The 18,849-nt window shown below is 32.2% G+C and overlaps 1 protein-coding gene across 2 annotated transcripts; it reads left to right on the forward strand.

Moving 5' to 3' along the window:
- The first annotated feature begins 6,598 nt into the window (after nt 1-6,598).
- LOC101261808 (MACPF domain-containing protein At4g24290) lies at nt 6,599-18,563 on the forward strand. Of its 2 annotated transcripts, XM_026030696.2 has the most exons (8): nt 6,599-7,294; nt 8,124-8,207; nt 10,031-10,269; nt 12,247-12,424; nt 13,668-13,736; nt 14,577-14,763; nt 15,243-15,409; nt 17,716-18,563. In XM_026030696.2, the coding sequence occupies exons 1-8, from the start codon at nt 7,028-7,030 to the stop codon at nt 18,388-18,390; spliced, it is 1,866 nt and encodes a 621-aa protein (XP_025886481.1). In that variant the 5' UTR covers nt 6,599-7,027; the 3' UTR covers nt 18,391-18,563. The 2 variants fall into 2 exon arrangements, with proteins under 2 accessions (XP_025886481.1, XP_004237553.1); XM_004237505.5 differs by lacking the exon at nt 8,124-8,207.
- Nucleotides 18,564-18,849: the final 286 nt, after the last annotated feature.

Below are 18,849 nucleotides of genomic sequence, written 5' to 3' on the forward strand. Positions count from 1 at the left end.
AACATAATATGCATGACTAAGCTAAACATAGAAAAACCTTTTAAAGAGACATCATAAATCATGAACATGGTCAATACATTTTAAAATCATGAGTAAATCTTTATAAAAACCTTTAAGTAAAACTTAGTTCATTTTGTGGGATATATGTTATCAACAAACATAGACCACGTAAATCACAACGTGAAATTCGATGTTTTGCTCCCACACCAAAAATAGATGTCATTACTTGACAAGGCAAGGACCTTAAATTTTAGCTTAGGTGGATCCACTAGCTATGTCGCTTATACAATCCTACTGTAGCATGTAGTTAGGAACAAAGAGATTGCTACTAGAGACCGACCTCTACAAACAGGAGAGATTCCATCTCAATATTCTCTAAGTGCTAAGTAAAATCCCATCAAAACTAGTCATAAACGAAAACATATCATCATCCATGGAAAGTCACAATTAAGTTATTAGTCCAAGCCTAGGACATCATAGAGTATCTCCTTAAACTATGTCCGAGACAAACTTTCACTAATCATGATTTACTAATGTGAGAAAAACCTTTCACAATCCATGTATAGGTCAGAAAATCCCTTCACAATTAATTGATTCTTATCTTAATGTAACCTAGATCATAAAACATCATTTATAATAAATTATGCATAAATTTCATAAATTCATATCTTTTAGAGTCCATAGTCAAAATCATGAACAATGCACGAGTTTATATGAAATCAATTGGATTGCATGTAATTGAGTAGAAACAATAATAATAATAATAATAATAACAAAATCAACTAATTGAATCAACATAATAGAACCCCTAAATAATTGAATGTAAACCTAATTAATTTGATTGGAAATTGAACTTTAAAAAATTGAGAAATCTTGGAGCTCAATGGGTTAATGGAACCAATTGATGAAACCCTACTTACCTGCTTATTCAAAGTCCAAAAGAAATGGTGAAAAAAGGACACTTGATGCTTGAAAACCCTTCCCTTCTTCTTGACATAGAGTTTTGGAGGTGAATTTTGTGATTCAAGTGAATGAGTGAGTTCGAAAACTTTAGAGGTATAAAAGTAGTTATAAAACTTAGAAATAGGAGTAAAAAGACATATTATAGATAATTAATGCATAGGAAAGACCCAAATATCCTTTAAAAATAATTGTCAGACAGACTTACAGTTTGGACCTATGAACACTAGAAATTCATGTGGACCATAACGGTCAATCGTAGGTTGAGTTTGATATGAGGGCACAAATATTTATTTTTAATCATTATTTATCTCATATTTAGTATTTAATTTGTTCTTTTTGAGCATAAATTTTATGGATTGTTCTTAATAGTGTATTTTATTTGTAGGTGTAAGTTGACATAAAATTGAAGAAGTTTGGAACTAAAACGAATTAAAGATGGAACACTATAGAAGGAAATTAAGAAGATAGATTAATGGGTTAAAATTCGTAAAATAATACATAAAGTAAATTTGCAATAACAATTGCAAACTGCTGCCACATTTACAAATATGAAGATAGGCACAATTGGAACACAGTGTTCACGAGGAACTCAATTCCGTTTGGATTTTTGTTTCCTAATATATTTTGGACTCAATTATTTTATTTAGGGTTTTCTACATCTATAAACAAATCAATCATAGGGCATCAAGTAGAAAGTCAATACTTTTTCTGAGTTCTTTTCTTTCTTTTCTTAGAGATTCATGGTTAGCACTACTAAACGGACAATGAAGATACAGTCCGTTGCTTTATTGGCCAAAAGCGACGAAAATGCGATGCATTTACTTCAGTCGCTTTTTGGCACGACGCTTTTCAAAAAGTGACGGACATTGTCGCTAAAAACCTATGAAATGCGTCGCATTTGATTATTTATTTTTAAAAAAGCGACGAACTCTGTCGCTATATTTTAATTTTTTAAAAATAAAAATTCCAAAAGGCGATACAGTCCGTCGCTTTTTTGGAAATTCAATTTTTTGAAAATCCCATAAAATCGACTGACAAAAAGACATTGTCCGTCTCTTTTCTAGGTTTTAAATTTTTTTAAAACCTAGAAAAGTGACGGACTAAACTACACTAGAGGTGACAAATGGTCGGATTGGATTGGTTTTGCATGGTTGAATATGATTTGAGATAAAATGGGTTGAATCATAATCCATCCAAATATAATATGGTCAAATATGGATTTGGTCAAAATGGTTCTAACTCATTTAACCAAATTTGTTTTTCAAAAACATAAATGTACCCTGGGGCACCCCCCCCCCTCCACCTTTCACCAACCTACCCCTAAAAAAATATTTTTCAACAATAAAAAAATATCTGTTTTTCAAAAAAAAATAAAAAATTAACCCGCCCCTGGCAACCCCCTGCCCCCCACCCCACTTCCACCAACATACCCTATTTTTTTTATAAAAAAAAAAAAATCTATTTTTACAAAAAAAAAAAATATTTTACCCTCTCCTCCCGGACATTCTCTGCTCCCAACCCCTACTCCACCCAACTTCCACCAACCTACCTCTAATTTTTTTTTTATTGAATGAAAGTGAGAATAAGTGATCTAATATGTATCAAATGGGTACCCATATTAAACCCATTTTTACCATATTTGAAGAAACTTATAAAATAGCTTGAAGCCCATATTTGATCAATTATAATATTAGCGATCCAAGTCATTATATATGATCAAAATGGGCTCATTTTATTAATATGGACTGAAATTGTCACCCCTAAACCACACTGTCCGTCACTTTTTTGGATTTTAAAAATAATTAGAACCCAGAAAAGTTTAGTCCGTCGTTTTTCTGGGTTTTAAAAAAATTAAAACCCAAAAGCGACGAACTAAACAACGTTGCCCGTCGCTTTTTTTCCATTTTTTTGACAACAAATTCTATCAGCTGCTGCCCACCTGTAAATTCAATCCAATTCAATTTTATACTATTTTGCACACAAACACACATAATTATATAAACAATCTACACAACATAAAATAAAAAGCTTAAATAACATTCAAAAGCATCTAAAGCAAAATTTAAAGACTTATAAAGTCTTTCAAAATTCGTTTCAAATAAATCATAAATGTCTAGATATTTTATCTAGGGAGTGGGGTCTAATAATCATCCCCATCACTCTCGTTGTCAGTGTCATGGGGAGCCGAAGTAGCAGGTCGACAAGCAAGGTTATCACTTTTTTATTTGCTGAATGGTCGCATTCATGCTTTCTTGTTCAGCTACTCTTCTCCGCTCCGACTGTGTCAGTGCTGGTGTAAATTTAGCTATTTGATCTGACATAACAGGAATCTAAACACCGTCAAATGTCTCCACTTGAATTGACGGTCCAATCCTTCTAAGTTGATTGGAGTACGTCTTACATCGTGTCGACAGCCTAGACCTTAGACTCTAACCTTCTGTGTCCCCCACCACCACCACTACTTTTTCTTTCCAAATCTAGGTGAAAAGTTCAGGTGTTATTTGAACCGAACAATCTACATTTTCAGCAACATACTCCTGAAACTCATTTTGCATATTAAATATAAAAATTGACATCAATATATATACATATCGTAAGTATATTCACTATTACATATATTATTCATATTAAATTACTTACAAAAGTTCATCCGTCTCTTTCCTCCGTCCACACATCTAGATCCCACTCATTTTCTTTGGTCCTGACATGAGTCTTCTTGAAAACCTCCGGTGTAATAGGAGTGCATCTCAATGTTTTTTCCTATAAATAAAAAACTGGAATTTATAACGAGTAATTTACCTAGTGTAATATATAGCCATGAAATTATTAGCTACAAAATTCATCATAAATTGTTCACTTTTAATGACAAAAATTATATTTTATGCTTAAATACATGAGTTACATACTTTTAATGATGAAACATAAATATTTATAGAAAAAATTTTGTCCACTGCAATTTTCCATCAAAAAATAAATTGACGCCATTAGTACCCATTAATTCAAAGCTTTCTGTGACAAATTATTTTGTCAATTATGATGTTCTCAATTAATGACAGTCATTTTAATCATAAATTTAATTAAATTTTGGATATGGAAAACTTTTGTCGCTAAAAATATAGTAATACATTAGTGACAAACTATTTTTATCCTAAAATTAGATAAGTTTTTAATACAAAATTATTTTGTCACAGAAAATTTATTGATACATTAAAAACATAAAATTTCTTTCCTAAAATTAGTTAAATTTTAATACCAAGTTTATATATATATAGAAAATATATTGATAAATTAAAAACACATAAAAGTGACTCGTGTCAGTGCTATAAAATTTTCAATTCTAAAAATTTAATTTGTGGTAGTCATTTTTCCAATTTCAATTTTATTTTTTTTAAAGAAAATGTTAGACATATAGTTGTTAGGATTAGGGATAAACTGTTTCGTTCTTTTTTTTAATCTTAAATATAATTAATTGTAGCTTTATTAATTACATTTATTTAACCATATAAAAACTTATATTCATTAAATTATTTTAAAATATTGTATTTATTTGAAAAATAAATTTACTTGAAAAATAAATAATCAACATTTTTATTAATTTCTTAATAATGCAATCAATAATAACAAGAAAAAATTTAAATATAAACTGTTAATTTGTTTAAATGTGAAAGTTGAGAGTTTAAAATTTATTTTAAATTAATAAAATTTGTCAATTAAGTTTTTTTATTTAAATGTAAAAATAATAAAAATTCAAGTAGTTGCAACTAAATTTCCATCAAATTCATCAAATTTTGCTAAGAGACCAGTTTGAGTTTATTTTAAATTAAATTAAAAAATATAAATATATTGCAACTATTCATGCAAAATAAAAGGAAAACAAGCAGAGTAACTTCTCCGCAAAATTATCTTCTTCTGATAAACTATAAAACTTCATTTTCATTTTCATATCAAATTGAGAAAACTACTGTGTTATTTTGATAAAGAAGGTAAGTTTATTTCTTTCATAGATTATATCATATTTTTTTATTCAATTTTGAAATTTATAGATCACAAGTTAAAAAATTGAAATTTGTTACCTAATTTTATGTTCTATTTGTTTTGAAATTTTAATTTTCTTTTTGATTTGATATTTCTTCTTGACAATTTTAACTTTTTCTTTGTTGTAGATTTGATATTCTCTAACAATTTCATCTATAATGGTTAAAATTTCGATTTACTCTATTTGCTATTTCACATAAAAGTGTAATAATTAACGTAACAAAACAATAGATAACTTTCCAATTTTGCATTTATTTTCTTTTAAAAAATAGTCATTTTTACATCAATCTCTAATAAAATATTGAAACTGATCAACGATATATTTGAACTATAAATAAAATAGTAAATGTAAAAGTTAGTTAAAACATCATTATAAAAAAAATGATTAAAGAAAAGAATGATAATGTATAAAGAAATCTAGATAGTTTCGTATAATTTTCTTCCTCTATTTAAAAAATAATGTTCATATTTTCTTTTTAGTTTGTTCCAAAAAAAAAAATCCCTTTCCTTTTTTGACAATACTTGAATTTAACTTTCCACATGACATGTTTAATACTACAAAATTAAAGGATATTTTAGTACATTTGATATAATTTTAATTTAGAACCTCAATAATAAAAGTTTTTTTTTAAAAACTCCATTCTAAATTAAACTAAACAATTCTTTTTAAAACGGAGAGAGTAATTATTATTACTTAATGTCAAAGATTCTAAAATATTATAAAACTTCATAATTCAAAGTATTTTAATTTATTCAAAATTTAGCAATATCTTTACTAGGAGAGAAAAATAAAATTATTATAAAATAAAATAAAATAAAATTTATTACTGAATAAAGAAAGATAATTTAAATTTTTATAATAAAGACAAAAGTTTCAAACATTCAACAAAAAATATATGTGATATATATATATATATGTTATAAAAAAATAAATATATTCAGACATTACAACAAGGACAAATTGACTTCTGTTCATCGTAAAAATGTATTATTGTGTTATATAAACTTTTTTATTTCTTTTATTTATTGTATGTAGTTTGTTTGGTTGTTTATAGTGCGTAAATAAAATGTAATTAAATAAAAAAAATTGCTTATATGTAAAATCAAGAAATTGCTTCATTGTGTGTATTTAATTAGTTTTAATAATAAATATGATTTGTATTTAATTAATTATGTATTATTATATATTTTCATACTTTTATTAAATATTAAATAATAATTAATAATTAAAATTTAATAAATTTTTCCATTAATAATTTGACTTGAATCAAAATTTGTAAATAATATTTTTGAAATTTGTGATTTTGAATTATATATTTTTGAAATTTGTGATTTTGAATTGAAATATAATTTTTTTAATAAGACAAAATTGCTTTATAATATCTTAACATAAATATATTATAACATAAAAAATGTAGTTGATCATAACTATTAAAATAATATTATAACGAAAAAGTTAAATATATTAAATAAATTTCATAATTTTTTTTGTGACATTTTAAATATTCACGTCACAAGTACAAATAATAGTTGGTAATAATAATAATGACCAAGTAATTTTGATTTATAAAAAGCCACTTCAATATATTGACAAAGAGATGAAAAGAAAAGTGAAAGAAAATAGTTATCCCTTTCCCCTCTTTCTTCTTGCATTAACATTTATATTAGTTGTATGTATAATACAATCTTTTATGTTAGGTTTTTCTTCACTAGTTATTATTTTATATGGAACTTTGACCTTAGTTGCCACTTTTTTTTTTAAAGAGTTGGTTGATACTTTTCCCTCTATTTTGCTCATCACAGCATCCACGAACACTTGATTTGACTGGCCAGCCATTGCCCCAACTCCCTCTCTTCTCTTCACCTAATCAAACCCAAAGACTTTTTCTTCTTCTTGTCAACTAACACTTCACATTTGTATATTAATCAGTCAACACGACGTTTCTCCGGTTGCTTTATCACCGAAATAATCATCCATAATTGCTTCTACAGTTGTTAAACCATTAATAATAGCGGTTTAACGAATTTCATGGAGAACAGTAGTAACAAAGAGACGGCGATGAGACTTAGAGAGGTGGCCGAAGGAGCAGTAAAGGCGATTGGGTTAGGGTTTGATATAGTGGATGATTTGAGGTTGAAGTTTTGTAAGGATTATCAGTTGATCTCTGTTGACCATGATCAGGTGCGAGACATTTCAATTCCTGGTGGAATTTTGGTTCAAAATGTTCCCAAATCTATCAATTGCGATAAAGGCGAACGCATGAGATTTACTTCTGATATTCTCTCTTTCTCCCAGGTATCTTTTTGCAATTTCTTTCTTATTATATATCTTACCTTTGAGTGTAGAGCTGCTCCTTTTAAGTTTGCCAAAATTAAATCGTCTTGAACTCCATCTGAAAAAATCATGAATATTTATCTGATTTTTATGTAATTTCTATATAGTTGTGGTTTAGTGTCAAAATCTTTTTGGTCAATCTTGTAGAATCAATGAGTTGTTCCTGCTGTATTCCCAATTTAGAACTCATGAATTTGTGATTTCCGGGGATAAGGTCCGCTGAACTTTGAGACATGGTCCAAATGCCATCTGTTAATATATTTGGGGCCAAATATACCACTACTCTTACAAGATTGAATCAAATATGCCATTATACAAAGGCAAAAACTGGACCATGACAAATTTGAACCTTTTTTGTTTCGGAAAAAGCGTCGTGTCGAAATGCTTTTTGTCATTAGTGAATAATGGCATATTTTGACAGATCATGTAACCATACAATATATTTCACCTCAACTATTTACGGATGGTAGCCATTTCACAAATTTTAGTGACAAATCTGGACCTTTTCACTAGTCTACTCCCTCTATTTCCTCTTTATGATATTAAGGTGATTAACCAGGAAGCTTATAAAGAAAGCTATTTTAACTTATTCTCGCGATAATGGAAGAAAAATATTAAATTAATAAAGTGACAAGTTGATGGGGAAAAATTACATCAGAACTTCAAAAGTTGAATAGATTAATGGATTTGAAGTTTTGGAAGTTGCAAAAGTAGTATAAAAATGGAAATGTTGTATTGCAATAGAGGGAGATTAGTGCTTCACCATGAGATAGGATAGTTTCTTTTGCAGTATAGGCAATGGAGGGTCTCAACAAGAGAAAGGGAAGAAGGGGATGCTGGAAATCAAGGGAATTTGGCAATCAATGAATCTGAGGCAAGTCTCCGTTTAATGTTCATTAGTTATTTTAAAAGGGGTGAGAAAATATATGCATGTTGAGAGATGGGGAGAAATGGTTCGGAGTTGATAAAAATGCATGAAGTATAAGTTTGAGCAAACCTCTCTGAGATTGTCTGAAACCGAGCTCACAATCTTCCAAAATCTAGTTTTGAAGTCCAAGTTTGAAATTAAATTAAAATATTCCTAGGTGTATCTCCTTAATGGCAAACACATCTCATAGTCAACCTAGACCTATCGCATACTTGACATCCCACCCCCAAACGCCACCCAAATCCGGACCCCTCTCCTTCTTCCCGATTATGACCCTTACCTCGCAAATGCAAAGGTCAACATTTTCATCCTTCATGAATGGGACCAGAGCCTCAAAAATCTGAAGAAGGAACTCAACTTCACCGGATGACAATAGTTCAACTAAGGCGAAAATCAACCGAAACTCTGAATGAACCCTCAAAAATCATTCGGAACCTAACAAAGACAAATCAAATTTGCAAATGGTCTAAAATTTTGTTCTGGACCTGTGAATCATCTAATGACCGATCCTAGTCATCTTGATTAAAAGTTGACCATGGTCAAACCTTACTTTCCCAAAACTCAAGAATCTACCCAAAGATTCAAAGCAATCCTCAACACCTCGAGATCCATGCAAAATACTTAACAAAGTCAAAAATCACCTTCTGGACCTAGCAAAACTCACAACTTGAATCTGACCTTGTTAGCCTAAAATACAATGTTGACTTTTGTCAAACTTCAAAACTCAGAATCTCATCCAATATTCATCTGATCACCTCAAAATTCATGCTACCCATCCCGCTAGTCACAAAATGATATACAGAAGCTAGGGAAGTGTTAAAACATGGACAACACTCAGAAAACTCAAAACGACTATGAGGGTTGTTACATTTACTTGAATTAAATGAGACCTAGTGACTTTAGTAGTTTAAAAAGATCATTATAAATTAAAGATATATGAATATTTTCAGTTTTTAAGAACCTTATAGTAAATAAAGAGCCATAAAATGCTGAGGTGCGTTCGAATCAGTATCATATTACTTTAGCACAACAAATTATGTTGCTTATTATGTAAAATCTCATGGTGTCCCATGCAGTTTTATAAAGCATTGATTTCCATATGCAATAACACAACAATATAGTACATGAGATAGAAGAGGATGCTTAGCAACCTTAGCTTTGTGAAGGTTTTCTGCTCCTTGTAATCAGTTCATTGAGGTTTGAATAATCATTTTTAGGTTTTTGCTATGCATATAGTTGTTAATTCTTAATTGGTTCGGGTTTTTTTGGGTGATCCGGGTACTGAAATGAGTGTGGAATGTCGCACCTCTAGTACTTATGTGGGCTGTTTTGACAGAGAAATAAGATAGCTTTTGAGGTGTAGAAATGAATTTCGTACAGCTAACAAGTAGTCCTTTGCTCCTTATTTCCTTTTGATGCACCCATGATATTCCTTTTTAAATAGATGATTGGGTGTCTTTCTTGAAAAACCTATCACTTTGTAGGTTTTCTACTTTTGGTATACTCCTTGTATCCTGGTGCTTACTTTGCCCACATATTAAATACTTTTATTATTTTTATCAAAAAAAGTTGTGAATATAGGGTATCCATTCACTTCCTTGGTGCCTTTACCTTCATGTTATTAACCCTTTTACTGAAAGAAAAAAAAAAGGATTTTGTGAGGTGAGGAAGAGTAAATTTCTACTGAAAAGATGATATAATTATGATTAAAAAGTTTTGATTTGGAGTTCAATTTTAATTTTCCTAAGACATTACCTTTATCCTTTTAGATGTCCGAGCGATTTAATCAGGACCTATCCCTTTCTGGTAAGATTCCATCGGGCCATTTCAATGCTGCTTTTGAATATACCACTTGTTGGCAAAAAGACGCTGCCTACACGAAAGCTCTTGCTTTTGATGGGGTCTTCATAACACTCTATAACATTGCATTAGAGAAGGCTCAAGTTGTACTGCGTGATCATGTTAAACAAGCAATTCCTTCATCTTGGGATCCAGTAGCATTGACAAGGTGAGAAGCGGTTTGCATTTAATTCTTTTAAATCCTCCAGGTGTAGGTAACCTCTTCCATTAAATCATTGCTCATGTTTTTCTACCTACATTTTTGATGGTTGTGTTTTCCTCTTTTCTTTTTATTTGGTTTACAAACTGTAATGCATCGATGAACAAATGAGATAGAGCTTGCTCATAAGAAGTCGTAAGCATGTCGGGACCCTTTTATTTCTGAATTTTCTGGTACTCAGCTTCTTAAATACCTCCAATCTTATATATCTTCGTTGTGGAGATTTTTGTTGGGTTCCTTGGGAGGTTCTTGAATATAGCAAGTTGATAATTTCCAAGGCATTCATGGAAGTTATTCCCCTATTCTAGAGCTGTGCATGTATAAGTAGAAGGAAGATCCTTTAATGCACCTAATGACAGTGTATTTATAATAACAGAGCTTTTTACCCGCAAAGAATGTTTCCACACCAGTAATTATCTTGTCGATCAACTGATGAGATGCCAAGGGCCAAGGACTGGGAGACTGCTAATATTTTACTGTCATAGTGAGCCTCTGGAGTGACATTGTGCCCTGCAAAAGATGCATTCCCTCAAAACTAGTTGCTTTGTAATTCTTTTTTGCTGGAACAACATTGTTACTGTTAATAGTATTGATAAATTGTTGAATTCATTAGCTCTCTAGTCGTAGTGTAGTTTCTACACATGTATTTGAACTAAGTTTTGCACATTAAACACATCGCATCTGCTTGATGCTTTATTAATGGAACACCTTACTTCATCAACATAATAAAAATATATATTGTGGCCTGCAATTTGATGATAAATCATACAGAAAAGGGTCTAAAATACCCTTGAAGTATTAGAAATGGTACAAAACTACCCTCCATCCACCTATTGGCTCCAAAATACCCTTGCCACTCACTTATTGGCTCCAAAATACCCTTGTCATCCACCTTTGGATTCAAAAGTGACCACTTATTTAACGATTTTAAAAACTATTTAAATATTTTTTTAAATACGTGACGCTCAACTATTTCTTATAATTAAATTATTAATATAAATTTATAAATCAAACCACTACCCACCCATTGCTAATTAAACTCCACCCAATTAATTAACTCGCCCTATTACTAATGCAGCAACAGGAAAGCTACTGCCAATGAATGTTTCTAAAAATTTGAGGCGTAAATGTCTATAGAACTACGTTATCATACATTCAATTCATCAATCAAAACATATTATAATTCAAGTGTCTAAATAAAAATTATCAATAAACTTAAAAGTCTGACTATGTTCATCTTAATTATTCCTTCGTCTCAATTATGTGATGTTACTACTTAGATAATTTTTTTTTAAAATAATATATTATAGTTTTAATAGTTAAAACAAATCATAAATATTTATAAAATTTTGTAGAAAAAAGTACATGAATTAATTCGGGATGTACTACTTCATTACCTTTAATCATGATTTCGAATTCAAATTTGAAAGTGTCCTTCTAGATAAGCGGCTCAACCTAAATTTTTATTGGGGGTTGGACTCGAATAATTTTGGATGTCTTTTTCAGGAATATGTAATTTCGTTGTGTTTTAGTAGTATTTAGGGAGATTTTGATATTAGAATTGCTTTATTAATTGGGTGGGGTTTAATTAGTAATTAGTGGGTTGGTTTATAAATTATATTAATAAATTAAATTATAACGAATAGTTGAGCGCCATGTATTTAATAATATTTAAACAATTTAAATTTAAAATCGTTAAAAAGTGGTCAATTTTGAACACAAAGGTGGATTACAAGGGTATTTTGGAGCCAATAGGTGGAATGGAAGGACATTTTTGAGCCAATAGATGGATAGAGGGTAGTTTTGTACCATTTCCAATACTTCAAGGATATTTTAGGTCCTTTTCCGTAAATCAAATTACCTAGTCACATACTCAACATCAATTCTTAGACTTACATCAATGTTGGAGACGATTTTAATTTCCAGGTTTATTGAGAAATATGGTACCCATGTTATTGTTGGTGTAAAGATGGGTGGAAAGGATGTTGTATATGTCAAACAGCAATATTCTTCAACACTTCAGCCTGCTGATATACAGAAAAGGTTGAAAGAAGTGGCAGACGAAAGATTTGGCAATGCAAATGTACAATCCAGCACTACTTTGGTGAGTACATATGGGTGAATGGTTTCTGATGTCCACTCTCTCTCTCTCTCACACACACAGACAGTGGTCCAAAATGTTGGATCACATTTCCTTGCAATTTTTTTTTTCTCCAGCCTTAGCATTTTATGTTAAATCTAAAAATAGTCTGTTTTCTCTACGCTTATTAGTATCTTTATTTAGCTTTTGATAACAAGTTATAATAGCATTGTATCTTGCAATCTGAAGATCATGGTTGTTTCTGGAAACTTCAACAAAGCTGGCTCGACCTGCTTATCCTGATCACATGCTTTGCTTCTTTCAAATTTTTTACTGGTGATGATTGACTCTTTACTTCAAGTTATCTGAGTATCAATTGGGCACATTGAAATTTGGTTCATCTATATTTTGCTTGTACAGCAACCAAATTCTCGTTTTTTGTTGCTTATTTGGTAAAGTTCCTCTGTTTGAGCGTATTATCTAGGTGCATACTTTTTTCAGTGTATGCAGTTAGAGATTTTTACTTCCATACCACTACATCTCCCATACCCAATTGAAAAAAAAAAAGAGCGGGTACTGGTTTTACCGAATAACAGAGATGTATGTAAATAGTCTAGATTCTAATAAAAGTAAATGACACCATGGAGAAGAAAATAATGTGTAAATTCCTCTGTTGTAAATTAGCAAAATAGTTCTACATCTTTATGGTAATTCAACCCTTGCTTGGTCTTCAGATTATAAATATAATCCTCGCAAGCTATATTGTTTTGCTTCCGATTTACTTCCTAAAAGTTCGATCCTCCTCCTCCTGAATATATACTTTTGTGAAAAGTTTATCGCTAACTATTCCTTTATCAGCTGATATTATTTTTCTTAACAGTGTCACTTTTATATGATTTAATACTGTGTATGAATGACAATTTTGTACTTGACAGTGCAGAAGTGCCTCAACTTCCCTTCTGCTCTTGGTGCCATTGCAATGAGAATGAACTTGTGAAACTTAGAATCATTAGTATTCTTTGTATGCGAGAGACACTTCTATACTGTTTGGCTTTCTTTTCTTAAATAGATTTTGTCACTTAAATGTTGTCTCTTTTTATCCAGGCTTTTAGGTTCTTAGAGTTTTAGCAGATGGACCATTTTTCTTAAAATTGTTGGTACTTTTCAAGAAAAGGATTATTGTGGAGTTGTGTTAGCCTCGCAATTAACAAAACCAGAAGCATGTTGTGATTTTTTACTTTTAACACTTTGGCTTCACTGCTTTCAGCTAGCTAATAGTGAACAACAGCTGCCCTTTATGGATTCAACTTCATCAACAGTTCATCTTCACAAAGAGGTAACAGGTCTTCTGAATACTAGTAAACAAAGTTTCTTCATCCTTAAAGTTTATAGTTGCTTGGCCAGTTTCTGGTTGAAGATGTTTTATTAACTCTCGACTGTGATTTGTTATGGATAATCCCAGGTTAATCCAGTAAAAGGCAACAACATACCAGTATAATCCCACAAAGTAGGGTATGGGAAGAGTAGAGTGTACTTTAGGGATGGCAATGCGTGGTGTGGGTTATAGTATTTGCGGGGCAGTACGATTAGAGCTTTTGCAGGGCGGATATAGAATGTTTTTGGAGAAGAACACGTGGGCCGGTGTGGGTACGCAGGTTGTTTTTTTTTCTTTTTGATCTAAGATAAAGGGAAAATTCTATGGAACACAATCAGGGTAAAACACCTCTTTCATTAGTCACTTCTCTCTCTTGTAATATAAAATAAGGGTTTATACATTTTTGGGCTTCTAGTGTAAGTAAGTGTTGTCTGCTTCTAGTTTGAGGAGGGTTTATTAGTCAGTCAAACTGATTTTTCAACCTTTTTCTTTTGTATATGAAGAACATCCACTGAACTACTGTGGTTTGACTCTGCTCTTTTGGAGATCAAAACTTTCATTTTAGCTCTTATTTAGGTTTTCTGATTGCTCTGATTTTCGCTTTGTTGCCATCAGTGAAACCCTTAACTGCCTTTTCATACTCTGGTTGGGTGGATATTTCATTTCTTCCTTCCATTTCCAGTTTGATATTCAAGTTTCTTTCTGTTTCTTCATATTCAATATTGTATTAATATTTGGTTGTCCATAACCTTCTCATTTCCTTTACCAATCCCTACTTTTATCTCTTCTTTTTGACATCAGGATTTTACATTCCTCTGGGGGAGGAGAGGTGGAAGCCGTATCAGAAATATCCCACATAAAAGGTGGTGCCAAACTGTTCCAGTTGAACCAGACGTGATTTCAGTGTCATTAATTCCAATATCATCATTATTGAGCGGGATTGATGGCAGTGGTTTTTTGAGCCATGCGATTAACTTGTACATGCGTTGTGAGTATTGTATATCTTTTGTATAATATGTGCTGCTGTTTCCTGATTCATCTTAACCAAAAAGACTTTGCTGCTTGCCTCTTAAGTGTATAGCTAAATCTTTGTTTGGCTTTAAATGATAGAAAGATATGTCTAAATAAATACAAAATAGAGTTAAATAAAGGAATGTAGCAAAACCCTGAATTGGCCAAAAGTGTAGTTAATATTTGGACACATTAATTAGTTAGACTATTATGGAGGAAACTCAATTCCAAATTATCACAATTCATAAATCCATTAATCTACAACTCCTGACATTACTAGAAACAAGATTACTCTTGTGAACTTATGGCTGTAGATGTTTAAGAATATAAGCTTTAAGGGCTTCTAGGGGAGGCGAATATCATGATTTGAGTGTTTTTGCACAGGAACCATCTTTTAGATATTCGTGCAAAAGTGCAAAACTCAAAAGTGACTTTCACGTTGTATATGGCATACAGATAAACCACCAATTGAAGAGCTTTATCAGTTTTTGGAGTTCCAGCTTCCAAGGCAATGGGGACCAGTGTTCGGTGAACTTCCTCTTGGTCCAGAGAGGAAGCAGCAAAGTGGTGCAACTCTGAAGTTTAGTCTAATGGGACCCAAGTTATATGTTAATACAAATCTGGTAATCTCCAGCTTTACTCATCTATTACTTGGGAAGCTATGTTAACTTCATGAATTATTTTGATGAATTTTCATTTTTAAAATGTTTTACATCAAATCCTGTTTCTGATCTGTGTTAGAATTTATCAGATCATAGAAAAACAATGTTTACAGATTACCAGGTTTCATGAAATACTCTTTCATTGAACTGTTTCTTACGATGCTCTTTGATACTTATTACCAGCTGGGAAGTTATTCCATCTGTCAAAGGAGTTTGTAGTAGATTCTTTGTTTTCTTTTTTCAAAGTGAATCATATGTTTATATATTTTGATATGAGGCTATATCATGCAAATGCTAAACTATGTTAGAGAAAAGGCTGATGTAAAGCATACGACAGAAGAAGAGGGTAAACATAGTAAATGCACACAGTTGAAACATTGCTCTATGGATTGGATTATGGAATTGCAAAAATTAATGATAAATATAGGTACCTACTTGAACAGGCATTAAATTGCTCAGTTCTTGCTTATTCATGGTCTTGTTGCAGTATTGTATGAGAAAATAAATTTTGCAAACGAACTTCTTTCACCCTCAAAAGTTCAATGGTGCCTTACGCCATGTATTTATCAACTGTTTGTGTTATTTGTAACCCACCCTTCTTTGACTCCACCTTCTAATCACTTCTTTAATAGAACCAATAAAGAGTGGAATAAGCAGTTCATTTGGAGCTGCAGTTGAAATAAGTGATGCAGGATAGAATAGGAGTGTTGGGCATTCAAGAACTCTCACGTTCTGAAGATGAAAGATGTGGAAATGAGTATGTTGTGATGGCTGTATGGGCATAGTAGGAGAGACAAGATTAGAAATGAGATATTCAAGATAAGATGGGAATGGCTTCGGTGGAGGACAAGATGCGGAAAGCGAGACTGTGATGGTTAGAGCATGTGAAAAGGAGATGTTTACCCTGTAGAGGTGTGAGAGGTTGGCTATGGATGGTTTTAGGAGAGGTAGAGGCAGGCCGAAGAAATTATGGGGAGAGGAGATTAGACAGGACATGACATTAATTTAGTTTACCGAGGACATTACCTTAGATAGGAGGTTATGGAGGACACAAGTTAGGGCAGGAGGTTGGTAGGTGGTAGTGAATTGTCTTGCTATTTATTCATAATAGTAGTCTTAGTATTACTCCTATAGTTTTATTGTCCTTCGATTTCTATTACGATATGATATTTCTTGTACTTCGATGATTGTATTATTCTGTTGTAGTTATTGTTTAGAATGCTTCGTTATGCTTGCACTTTTGGTGATTCTCTTTTTGGACTATTTTTCTTATTTCTTCTTGAGCCGAGGTCTATCGGAAACAATCTCTGAGGTAGGCATAAGGTCAACCTTTCTCAGACCCCACTTTGTGGGATTACACAGGGTTTGTTGTTGTTTGTATTGTTCATCAGTTATCAAAAAATACTTTGCATCAAGCTCCCCAATAACCCTATGAGAAGATGAAACGTATCTTTTCCTACCTGCTTAATTTAGAAAATATAAGGATCCTTCCTGTTACTAACATACAAAGCAACAACTTTATTAGGTTCTTTTCTATCTTTAAATTGTTAGGCTCTGAGGTAGGACTCTATTCAGCTCTTTGCATTAAAACTCAACTTTAATGGAGCGCTGCTATCAGTGCCTTCATTGTCAATATCTACTGATTCGGAGACTTGTGTTCCATTCTAAGTGGTGTTTCTGCTGCTGAGATGATTAATCAATATACTACTGGTCAAATTACTCATGTGGCCTTGCGTCGTAGAATGCAAGTATTTCTAGTGTATGGTTGTGTCTCCAGGAGCCTGCCTTATTTCAGGTTTGCATTTTGTGATCACATTCTGTTTCATCCTATCCAGATTTTGGGGACTTATTCTATGCATGCCAAGCTTCCCTAGTATGCTTCAGTTTGACACTAGCTTAACTATGAACAGCCTTTTGGAGATGGTTCTGAGGACTAGTATGTGAATTTTGTACATTATGATGATAAACGGCTGTGTAGTCTTTATTGTAGTTTCACACCCTTCTAATTCTCTTTTTGGGGGGAACGAGGACTGAGAGGGATCGTGAGAAGCACAATGGGATCGACAATTACATTTTTCTCTACTTTCCATGATTAAATTGTGTTGATAGATGGTCTATACATTTTGCTTCTTCTTACATTTGTGACTTTTTTTGAACGATAGTTGCCTAAAGTACAGCCAATCAATGCTTAGTATGTTGACATTTTCTCTGTCTATTTTTTTTTTTTTAAAAAAATGAAGTTCTCCTTGGCTGTACCATTTTAATAGGTGGATCTGGATAAACCAGTGACCGGTCTCCGATTGTATTTGGAAGGAAAAAGAAACAATTGCTTAGCAATCCATTTGCAGCACCTTTCATCCTTGCCAAAAAGCCTTCAGCTTCAAAATGAATCATATGGCTATGCGAGTAGCTCCTCTGACCAAAGGTATCATGAGAAAGTCCAATGGAAAAGTTTTTCACATGTATGCACCGCACCCATAGAATCTGATGATCTCTCCATTGTCACGGGGGCCCAATTTGAAGTTAGAGAATCTGGTCTGAGAAATGTTCTTTTTTTACGCCTTCAGTTTTCTAAAGTCATTGGTGCCACTGTCATAAAGAGAGCTGAATGGGATGGTTCTCCTGTTATCACTGAAAAATCTGGAATCATCTCAACTATAAGTTCTCATTTTTCCTCGGCTCAAAAGCCACCTCCACGACCATCTGAAGTTCACATAAATTCTGCACTTTATCCTGATGGACCTCCAATGTCAGCACAAACCCGAAGACTCTTGAAGTTTGTGGATACGACAGAGATGATGAGAGGACCCCAGGATCAACCTGGGTATTGGATGGTGACCGGGGCTAGGCTTGTAGTGGACAAGGCTAAGATTTCTCTTCGTGTTAAGTTCTCTTTACTAGCTGTTGTCTTGCCAGATGAAGAGGAGTCATTCCAAGGCTAATGTATAGGGGGAGAAAAAGAAGCAAAACAAATTGCTTAGCATTTTTGCTATTATGTATGTATCTGTAAAAATAAATAATAGGATTTTGAAAACTTCTCTTGTATGAATGCGCAGCCTGAAAAAAAGAAAGAAAGAAAGAAAATGGAAAATTTCTGTCTAGTGTGGCAATTAAATTAGTTTGTCTAGTCTATTTCGTATTTACAATGATTTTTGGCTTCTTAACTTGACCTTAGGAAAAATTCCAGGTGTCCCTCAAAGTATGTTGTCTTAATTTTTTTCTATCTGGTTTAACAAATTTTTTTCTATCTGGTTTAACAAATTTTTTTAAAGACTAGCATTTCTCTCTCTTTATATATAGAACAACTACACCTTTGCCCTTGTACACTTCAAATATTTTATACAACTAATGTATCTGGCATTTAAACTGCATTAACTGGAGCCCCTATGACACCGGATTAT

The sequence above is a fragment of the Solanum lycopersicum genome, chromosome 4 (genome assembly GCF_036512215.1).
Source record: "Solanum lycopersicum chromosome 4, SLM_r2.1".
Lineage (NCBI taxonomy): Eukaryota > Viridiplantae > Streptophyta > Magnoliopsida > Solanales > Solanaceae > Solanum > Solanum lycopersicum.